A 10,881-nucleotide genomic window follows, 5' to 3' on the forward strand; every position below is an offset into this window, starting at 1 on the left:
ATACTGGGAGGTTCCCATGGCTACTTTGGTATCTCTGGAAAAATAGGAACTCTTTGTTGTTTGAAGGAGTCCGTTTTGATGGGATGCAAGTGTGTAAAAAAGCCTTTGATGAGGCTGATGTATGGTTATCTGCACAAGAGGAGTTGGTAAGGGATGAGGAAATGGAGAGTAGACCACAATGCAGACATGAGATCGGATGGGTTGTTCCACCGAGGCAGTTTGTCAAATGTAACATTGGGATGAAATGGTCTAATACGAAGAAGGAACTTGGTGTGGCATGGATACTGAGGAACTCTGAAGGTTCGGTATTGCTTCATAGTAGACGCTCTTTTTTAAGAGTTCTAACAAAAGATGAAGCATACTATCTCAGCTTGGTGTGGGCAATAGAAAGTATGGTGTCCCTTAAGTGTCAAAGAGTCTACTTTGCTATTGAAGGAGGAATGCTGGTGAATGCGATTAATAGACCAAAGGCTTGGCCTTCCTTCAAGAGTAAAGTGAGCGAGCTTCGACATCTTCTTGGGGAGCTGCTGGAATGGAGTGTCATGAAAGAAACAGGGGATATAAATAGAGATGCCCGGTTGATTGCCAGCAGCGTTATTAATGGTGATAGGTTTCAGTCATATGTGGCGAGAGGTTACCCTAGATGGCTGTAAAACACTTCTTTTGTTTGAGCCTAAAGCTTTGTCGATGCTTTAGTTGCTTAGGAATGGGGTCATAAGGATACTTTTTGGTTGTATTATAGCCTTTTAATGAATGAATATATTCAGATGGCAAAAAAAAAAAAAAAAGTTAAACAGTGAGTTTTGTTGTCAGTCACATGTAAGGGAAAACAGAAGTACGGAAGTATTTTGGCTCAAATTCTCACGCGTGTATCGAAACACATGCAGTTTCAAGATCGAATCTCTCGGTCCTTGCGCGAGGGTTCCACCTCCTCTGACCGCACCGTTACTTTTGTCGCCTAGTGGTCCGTGCAATTCACAAGCCTCTTGCACTCTTCCAAGGCGCGTCGGTGTTTCCCTTTACTCATTGTTCCGACATTGATTCGGTCGTCGTTAGACTTCTGGTTCTGTCTCTTTTACTATTCAAAAATATTAGTAGTATATTTTATTATACAAGTACTATCTTTATGTTCCCGAGTTCATGCTAGCTAATTAACTTCAATACTGTTTTTTTTTTTTCATTTTGATAGGATATAGCCATATAGATGATGAAATAAGACTCATGAAATAATGTGTGGTTCGAAGTTTGAACTCTTGATCCTTCGCAGATGATATTTTGAAACAACTAAACTCATGCTAGGTACTCGATAAGGAATATAATTATTTTTGAAAGAATTGCTTTTTCGTTTCCGTTTATTTCAACCAGCTCAGTTAAACTCAAATGACGTCGTCGATAAATGTAACTGAGTTCTTTTTGGTCGATAAGTGCACCTGATTTTGTGACATAACATACACAAATTTCAATAAAGAGTACGGTCTACTTTATTTTTTAATAATATGATTTTTTAAGTTCACTTAAATTCATTTTCCTCCTAAATGAAATTTACAAAATCGTCTACTACAGGCGATTTTGACGCTTGTTATCGATATTTATCTTATAGTTGGGAAGCACCATTAGTCTAAAATCATACGAATTGACAACACACATCCAAATTATTAGTCTAGATGTATACATATGTGCGATGCGTTAATCAATAGTACTTGCTATCCTTCACAAGTTTACACTTTACAGTAGTACAGAACGAAGCAAATTTTGAATACTTTGGCACACCGCACACGTTATAATATTTTATCTTTTGTTGTCTTCGCTATAAGACGTTTTTTGTGTGGACTAATCAGGTTTTGTCGTTTTCTATCGAAACTGATATGCATCGACGATCATGCATGCATCGTATCAAATAATTAATCTAATGATATTGGCGGGTTGGTCTCCACTATATACGTGTATTTATAATACACACTATAAAATATTATAATTATGGAAATATAAAGAAATACTGTATTCAAGTATACACTAAAATAAAAAAATTAAGCAGCACACAAAACACTTCTCGGAAGTCACAAAGAACAATCCTTTTGCAGAGTTACAAAATCATTGTCCCTTAAATAAGTATAGTCTTCTACACTACATATATATATATATATATATATATATATATATATATATATCATTATATAATCACCACGATTGATGGAGCTAATATACGGTATAATACAGTACACTCGTTGTAGAAACAATCACTTTAAAATATCATATACGTTTATTTACACGTAATTCTCGATACTTTTTGGCTGAGTACAATTTATAATATATACTTTTTGTGAATGATACACATGATATAGAAAAAGTGCCTCATATATATAATGAACATAAATTGACTAATTGTTACAAAATCGCCTTAGAGTCATCAACTCATCATAGGCTAATTATCTCGATACCGAAATATAACATACCAAAACTCAATAATTAAGTTTAATTATAATGACGCAGTAATGCGTGTTAAATTGCAATTTTTGTTCAAATTACTTACGAATTCGAGTATACTATTAGTTAGATTCAAATAGCTAGCTTGTAGATGAAGTCTCAAATAGATTCTTCCTTGCTTTACATCAAAATCATCGTAAAGTCTAACTAAAGCATTCCGTAAAAGACTCCATGATTTTAAAAATGGAATAATCATAAAACTTGCGGAATTTGGACAGATTTCATAAGCTTATAAAGATAGAAGAAATGTATTTTTTATTTGTTTCATAAGCCATTAGACCCAAAAGCTCACCAAGAACACTTACATTGATCATGGCTCATATGACTTATAATAAAATATTTACAAATAACCTAAAATATAGACAACAAAAAACCTAGAATATAATTGATTATTTTCCTTGTAATGAATTTCATCGTTTATAGAATGAAAATACAGCAGCGTAAATTTTGTTTAGGATAATATTACAATAACTTCAAGTTCCGCTTTTGTTTCGTCACAGCTTAAATAACGATGTCGTTAGGTAATACTTACAAATTTTCTGTGGCATTTTAGTATTATGCTTTCTATATATATAGTCAAGGCGATAGAACGTACTTTTTGATTATGTGCAGCAATCTAAACTGGTAAGAGATTTGATAAGATAATAAGCAGTAAGAAGACTGAACCTCATTCAATGTATTAAAAAATTAAAATAGTAAAATATATTTGATAGAACATACTTGACTCATACAAACACCGTACTACTCGCATGTATGATCTCATATCCCCATACTTAAAATGAAACCTTGTAACAAAAACCCTAATCTAAATCTGAAAAAAAAAACAACCAAGAGAATCCAAATATCAAAACAAAACCCAAAACTAGTAGTTGTAATGTAATATTAAAAGACCTACGGGATCGATCGATGTACTAACTTCCAACTAAGTACATAAGATCATAGCACACCCAGTAAAAAAATACTAAAAGTCTCGTCATCACATAGATTTGATCCTTAGAGTGCCAGCTGATTATATATTGCTAGTAGAAGAAGACCTGAAGTTATTAGAGACATCACTCCACGAACTAGTTGTTGCCGCTGCGGTTGATGCGGCAGTTCCATGAATATTCCAAAGCTGTTGTTCGTTTCCAAAAAGTTGTCTAGACATGTTGACTTGATTGTTACTATCTTCCATTTTCACTGAAGCTGATTGCGACGCAGTGGCCGTGACCATAGCTGATGATACAGAAGAGGAAGCAAGGTTATGAAAGATGTTCTTAGGTCGATACTGACCCGAGCCAGTGACTAATCCGTAACCCGGATCCATGCCTGTTTGATTTTGATGATCAAACTGATATAACCCGGAAGATGATGATGAGCTGTCTAAACCACCCAGCAAAGGAAGTTGGTGATGAGGTGCCGGAAATCTCCACTGGTCAAAACCAGTCAAAAGAGCCGCCGCTCCTCCTCCGCTTCCACCGCCTACATGATAAGAAGGAGCTGAAACGGTACCGTACTGTAAGGTGAAGTTGTCAGTGAAGTCTAAAGGAGGCATGAGCTTGAGAGGAGGCAAAGATGATCCAAGTCCAAGTACGTGGTTGTTATGATCCTGTCCGGGGATCAAACCGGCGTTGTAAGAAGATAGCAACGAGCTCAGAGAAGTCGACGAAGGTGGTGGTCCCATCTGATTATTAGCCATGGCTCGGTGGTGGTATTGGTCGCTGCTTGTGTTGCTGTCTTGTGACTTACTGTTACCGCTACTGCTGCTACCGCCGCCACCGCCACCGCTGCTGTTTTTGGTTCTTTTGTTTCTGCGGCAACCACCACCAACAGGAACGCTCCTTAGAGCGCCGCCACGTGTCCAGTAACGGCGGCATGCTTTGCAGAAGTGGCGAGGTTGGGTGAGACTGTAGTTGTTGAAGTAACAGAATTTGGTGTTGGTTGAGTCACATCTTGGACATTTCAAGGCTGTTTCAGGCATTGGTATGTTGGCTATTCTTGCCCTTTCCGCCATCGAACCTGGCCTTATTGATCCTCCAGGTCCTCCGGGACCACCACCGCCTCCACCGTTGTGGTGAAGCGGTGGAGGCGTTTGTTGCGGTTGCGATGGGAGGGGATGGTGAGGGAGGAACTGCTGGCTGATGTTGTTGTCTCCCGTGAATCCAACGGTGGATGTGATTGGTTGATGCTAAAGAGAGAGGAAGAAATGATTCAAAAAACAACAAAGAAAAGTTATTAGAATTTGTGAAAAATAGTAAAGGCCGAAAGAAAGAATTAATTTTGAGTATATTCAAATTAAACCGCAGATATACATAGATTAAAAGTGACAAAAGGAACAAGAATATTATTATCCTCTTTTCTTGTTTGTTTAATCATCTCTTTATTTTTAATTGATTCTTGAGTACACGCATAAATTATAAAACATTAAAAGAAATTCCTAATCAAGATTAACTTACTTGTTGCCAGTTTGATGAATCAGGATAAGTAGGAAATGAAGAAAACACCATTTTTTTATCTTTCTTCTTTGATGATCTCTTCCCTCTTTAGTTTTGTTTTTTGTTTTGTTTTAGAGCAAATAAAGGAACTAAAGGTGGTTTTGTTTGGTGAAGGCTTATATGAAGAAGTGGAGAATTACGTAAAAAAAAAAAAACAAAGGGAGGAGCTTTAGAGAGAGAAAAGAAGAGGAGAGGAGAGCTTAGAGAAAGAGAGTGACAAAGATAAAGGAAGAACCTTTATTTATATATAAACATATCCACTCATACATATGGATATCTTTTGAAATAGTGACAAAAAAAAGGATATCTTTTGAATATTATATTAAATAATATTGTTGAATAAAATAAGATTTGAATGTGTCCACAGTGTTATTGTTAATTCTCTTTTTGTTTTATTTATTTTATGCGCATTTGCTTAGGGTTTTAGGGAAGGTGGAGGAGAGGAAGTGTGTCTAATTGCTTAACTCATAAGTTTCTATCTGATTCTCTCTTTCTGGCAATCCTGCTTACTTATGTACTGTGTGTTCTATATAAAAATACTAAAAAATTTAACCATAGTTTTCACTTAATTTTGTGTATACATAAAGACTACCGAAAATATTCAATTTATGTCATGAACTTTAGACATATTTTGATTAGACTGCAATATGTAAAAAACAACTATAGTCTATAGATAATTTATAGCTTTTACTAAACGAATGTGGGGATTTATATATGCTATTGTTCTATGAATTAACTAAAGTAACATGGTAATGCTTTTGATATACAAGTATATATGTTTTAGCAAAAAATCATTGATATTTTGACAAAGTGAAAGAGATGGTGCTCTCTTTTTTCAAGTAGGAACTACTTCATTCATGTATTATCATAAATGTAGAGTTCATATATGAACTACTTCAACCAAGTTCTGAGGAATCGAATTGTGTTCATATATAATATGATATGAAAAAGGGAATTTGGTATATTTATTTGATGAAAACTTTAGTGCATAGTTACATACACACCAGTGTTGATCAGTTAAGTAATTAAACATCTAAGATCTGTTAATAATATAAAGGGCGAGAAGGTTTGACTAAATGGGTCAACATTAACGACTAAATAATACTCTCTTCGTTTTAAAATAAATAATGTTTTAGAAAGTTTTTGATGTTTCAAAATACATAATATTTTGATAATTTATATTAATTTTAGTTTTATTGAAAACTATGTAACTAATGATGTTTTATAGTTTTTGTGATGATTGGTTAAATTAATTTTACTTTATATTTGTAATGTTATTTTTTAGATAAAAAAGTGAATATCATAATTTTTGTGCATTTAACTAAAACATCAATTATTTTGAATACAAGAAAGTATTATAATTTAGATAGGACGACTGAAAGAATTTGAGTGTGAGTAGAATAAGTAAGTGACAAACATTAATTTATAAATATATAATATGTATTAGTTTTAGTATTAATCGAAAACACTCCAACATTCTTCCAAAATGTTCCAACCAAGTTCGCTTTTCTTTCCCTCGAACCGCCGCGATGTCTCTCTTTTGTTGCCTTTTTCCAAAAAAAAGTTATTTGTTTGTTCTTGCATGGGAATTGATAATTTTCAATTTTCATGCATAAGTTTCAGCCACGCGCCATTTATGCGCGAAACGGGAGTTAGCTAAATTGCTTCTCTCATCTACGTACACCTAACCTAACCGGGAACTAAGTGTGTGTGATATATACCCAATCGATTCAATTCGGTTCAGTTTGTTTTAAGTAAATAAAAAACTCAGGTAAAGATTAAACCGTATCGGTTTTCTAATAGAAAAGTAGACGAGGTTTCATTTATAAAGGAAAAACTAGATTTTGATCCGCGCTTTTAAAGCGCGGGTTTATTTTTTATTTTTTCAATTGACAAATATTTAGTAAATGTCATATTTTCATATATTTGTGTTTTATTTTATAAAAGACTTAAAAAATTTATCTTTATTTATCGTATTTCATTTTAAATGACTATTTATGTTAAAAAAATTAAACTTTATTTTTTAATGAATTAAGTTGGTATAACTCTGATAAATTAATTTTATTATGGGGTTAATATTTTAATTTAAAAAATTATATACTTTTAATAAAGATTTATACTTTTCAATAAAAAAAATTCAATTATTTTTATGAATGCTTAAATTATATTAAGAAAAGAAAAAAATAATAATTAAGAATAATTGAATAAAAATTATTTGAACTTGAGCCCAAATGGCCCAAGAGAGATTTGATTTGGGCTGAATCCAAAAATAATGACCCAATATAGATTTGTTATTAATATTACTTAATTACCCTTAATGAAACATGCAATGTTAGTGAAGGAAACATGCCCCTAAAGTAATTATGACAATAGGATCCTGCTTTAATAGTATATACTAGATTTTGACCCGCGCTTTCAAAGCGCGGAATCATTTCTTTTTAAAATTTCAGTTAAATTAATAAATATTTATCTAATCTATATTTTAATAGATTTTATATTTGTTTATAGTAATTATTTATAATCTTGTCTTCTTTATTTTTTATTATATAATAATAAATTTGTGTACTAATTAATTAGTTTAAAGATTTTAAAATGGTAAACTTCAACTCAATAAATTTAATCATATTGTGATTATATATTTGCTAAGGTTATTTATTTACAATTTTAACTTATTAATTAAATATTATATGAAAAATGTAATAGACATTACGTTTTTCATTTTACATATTTTTAAATAATGCATAAATTTTAAATTATGATTACACAAATATTAAATAATAATTATGTATTTAAATTGACTTATAATTGTTTTTAAAAGAAAACACTGTTGGGCTTCTTTGACTTTAAGTTTTTAAATTATTGGGCTGTTTTGTTTAGTTGGATAGAAGCAATGTTGGGCTTTTAATTTCTGAAAACCATTAAAAACAATTGAAAAAATTAATGGAACCTTTTGTAATTAATTAGAAATTTCAGGGGCATAATCCTAAGAAAGATTCTGCTTTAATAGTATAGATTGGATAAACAAAAATTTGAATATTTGATGTTGGCCTATGAATTGTAAATTTACAGGCTCTCTCATATGACTCTAAGCCAGAAGTATAATTTTCATGGTATACCAATTAGATCACTTGTTGTTCTTCTCCTTTCTTGAAGAATAGGGGAGAGAATCATCGGTTTCTCGGTCAGCCGAGTATCAGCTGGATCTTGAGTTCCAGCAAACCGGGCCTGAGGTTCCAGAAGCAATGCAAGAACTGGAAGAAGAATGTTGAGATTGATGATGTGTAGAGGAAGAAGAAGAAGCTCTGTTTTGCTGCAGCTTGTGTTCTTGCATCAGTTTCAGTATGTATGCATCGTCATGGACCGAGAATGGCGTGCTAAAGTCAAGGGGAAATACAAATTTTTTTGTCAATCCTATATTCAAGAGAGAGAAACATTGACTATAAATGAAAATATATTGGGTTAGGAATTGGGAGTACCTATTGAAGTCAAGGTGAACAAGTTGCATATCTTCAGAAATCTCTATTTCGACAACTGCATGAGGATTTGTCTACAAAGAGAGAGAGATTCAAGATGGAGACATATTAGGATTCCAGAAAGACATGAATTAAGAACCTAAAGGAAGAGATTTGTGAAGTACCTCAAGTAGAATTAAAGGTAAAGTAAAACCTTCTGCTGGGCCTTCAGTCTTCACAACCATCTCCTGATTTCTCAACATAAGACTCTCAAGACTTGAGACCTGACCACAATGACATTAGAGAAGAAAACATATAACCAAAACAAAGAAAGGTGGTTGATATTTCATCAAGACAACACAAAAACTGACTCAAGTAAACGGATGCTTACAAACTCTAGAAATGTCACAACAAGATCTCGAAGTGTAAGAGTCTTGCATTTAGATTTCCTTTTAACATATAAGAAGAGAAATACCTTTTCTCTTAATTCTTTAAGGAAAACAGCCTTCTTTTGCACACTATTCATAACCTTATTTCGATCCCTCTGCAAGTACGAATATGAAATTACCACAAAGATTAGTATAACAAAGACAGAGAGAGGGAACAGAACAGGAAAAGATCCAAAGGACTAGCTTAGAAGCAGCACCTTAACTTCTTCGACATCCTTTTTGCAGGTAATGGGAAGTCCTTTCCACCGGATTTCTTTTTTATCCCTTGCGATGATATCCAAAGCCATGAAGACATTGAGCGCATCATAGACTCTTCTCCTTATGTTCTTCTCGTTATACTAATATTGATCATAAGATGAATATTGTTATAACTTATATATGCTTCAATAATTCAAAGAGATAACAACAGCTTTCCACCTTGCTTATACCTCATTCTCGTTCAAAGGCTTCTCTGCGTTATGCTTAATTGTTGCAAAATCAGAAATGATTTCATCTGCAACCTGGTATCACAAGAAACCACAGTCTCAAACCACACTCTCTAATACAAAGTTTTGAATGCATTACTCTATGCTAGAACAGGACTCCTTACAGGAAGCATTTGATAGAGAGCTCAACAACTAACAAATCATTCTGTGGATAAGGAAAAACTGATTGAGTAGAGTGGTGTACCTCCTTGTATGTAGTGATCTTCTTGGCTTCTAACTTGTGGCACACTGAGAAAACAACAGTTGAATGAATCAAAACCCCAAACAACAACAATACTTTCAAGTGAGACAGAGAGAGATTGGCTGACCGACCCATAACGCTGAACTGGCGAAGGCCACCACCAGTAGTTCTTGATTGCCCTTTCTTCTCAGACGCAATCTCGTGATCATCATCATCATCTTCGACTATCAACTTCCTTCTCACAGGAGTTTTCACCAACCTCACTGCATGACGATTCCTCTGCTTCTCCGGTGTGACAATCAAATCCATCTCCATCCTCCTCTACTTAACTTAATCTAATCAGGGAAACACACACACATATTTAAAATTAATTAGCACAAAATCTACAAATACACCAATTATCATCTATCACACAGCCTGTAAGATATTTTTTCCCAATTTCCAATCAATTTATCAAAGAACAAGTAAAAAACTCAGTGCATGAGATGATCTAGCGATGCGAAGAACCCTAATCAGAGATAAGAATGCTCGAATCCGATTTAGATGACCGAATCGGGATCAGAGACGAACCAGTGATCGCCTCCAATGGCGGAAAACTCGAGATTTTCAAGTTTTTTTTTCTCACAGAGATGCGAACACGAACTCGGAGCGTTTCCGTGAAATCGCCGACTTGGCGTTAAACAATTGATCAGAAGTAAGAAACGAAGAAGCAACGATGTGCTTTGCTTCTCCACTGAAGCTGAAGCTAATACGGCTCAACAAAAACAAACACACTCTCTGTGTGCGCTATATTCAACGCCGTCGTTTTGATTTTCTGGCGGGGATTCATATAGGCCTTGTTCACTCTTTGTGATTAAAGCCCATTGGGTTTATATGTATGTAACATGTGAAATCATCTATGACATCATTGCTTTTTTTGTGAAAATAAATATAAAATATTTTCTTGCTCTATTATGATGTATTGACAGTTGTGTCTGTATTCGATCCATTTGTATAAAAATAATCGTATTATTATGTTCACTGAATCTTCAAATGTCTTGGCATCGAGTTTTTGAAAACATTATCGCTTATTAAAAGTTATAATTCTTCGTCTTATAAGACATGGTCCGTATCAATACCATCACCTTCTAACTATTAAAAAAAGAACTTACATAACTATTTTATTATAGTCTTCTTTCTTTTAATGCATGTAATGTAGACGTTAGTGCGTGAATGCGTGAGAAGGTTGCGTTGCATTGGACCGAAAGTAAATAGTTTCTCTTCAAAATAATTCATTATTTTACTAAAAAATGTTTCTTAATGTTATATGAATCACCGGTTAAATCTGCATATATATATATATATATATATTCTTTT

The 10,881-nt window shown here is 33.6% G+C and overlaps 2 protein-coding genes across 2 annotated transcripts; both read right to left on the reverse strand.

The window, feature by feature from the left end:
- Positions 1-3,141: 3,141 nt before the first annotated feature.
- On the reverse strand, positions 3,142-5,609 carry LOC106428997 (dof zinc finger protein DOF5.1-like). The gene is made up of 2 exons (XM_013869742.3): positions 4,920-5,609; positions 3,142-4,651 (listed from the first exon to the last, which is right to left on the reverse strand). Exons 1-2 carry the CDS (start codon positions 4,968-4,970, stop codon positions 3,494-3,496), a joined length of 1,209 nt encoding a protein of 402 aa, XP_013725196.2. The 5' UTR covers positions 4,971-5,609; the 3' UTR covers positions 3,142-3,493.
- A 2,286-nt stretch (positions 5,610-7,895) lies between these two features.
- Positions 7,896-10,305, reverse strand: LOC106428987 (transcription factor-like protein DPA). Its single transcript, XM_013869731.3, has 9 exons — positions 10,096-10,305; positions 9,657-9,860; positions 9,529-9,572; positions 9,288-9,359; positions 9,057-9,197; positions 8,886-8,954; positions 8,596-8,694; positions 8,435-8,505; positions 7,896-8,332 (listed from the first exon to the last, which is right to left on the reverse strand). Exons 2-9 carry the CDS (start codon positions 9,838-9,840, stop codon positions 8,152-8,154), a joined length of 861 nt encoding a protein of 286 aa, XP_013725185.2. The 5' UTR covers positions 9,841-9,860; positions 10,096-10,305; the 3' UTR covers positions 7,896-8,151.
- Positions 10,306-10,881: the final 576 nt, after the last annotated feature.

Source organism: Brassica napus, chromosome A3 (assembly GCF_020379485.1).
Source record: "Brassica napus cultivar Da-Ae chromosome A3, Da-Ae, whole genome shotgun sequence".
Classification (NCBI taxonomy): domain Eukaryota; kingdom Viridiplantae; phylum Streptophyta; class Magnoliopsida; order Brassicales; family Brassicaceae; genus Brassica; species Brassica napus.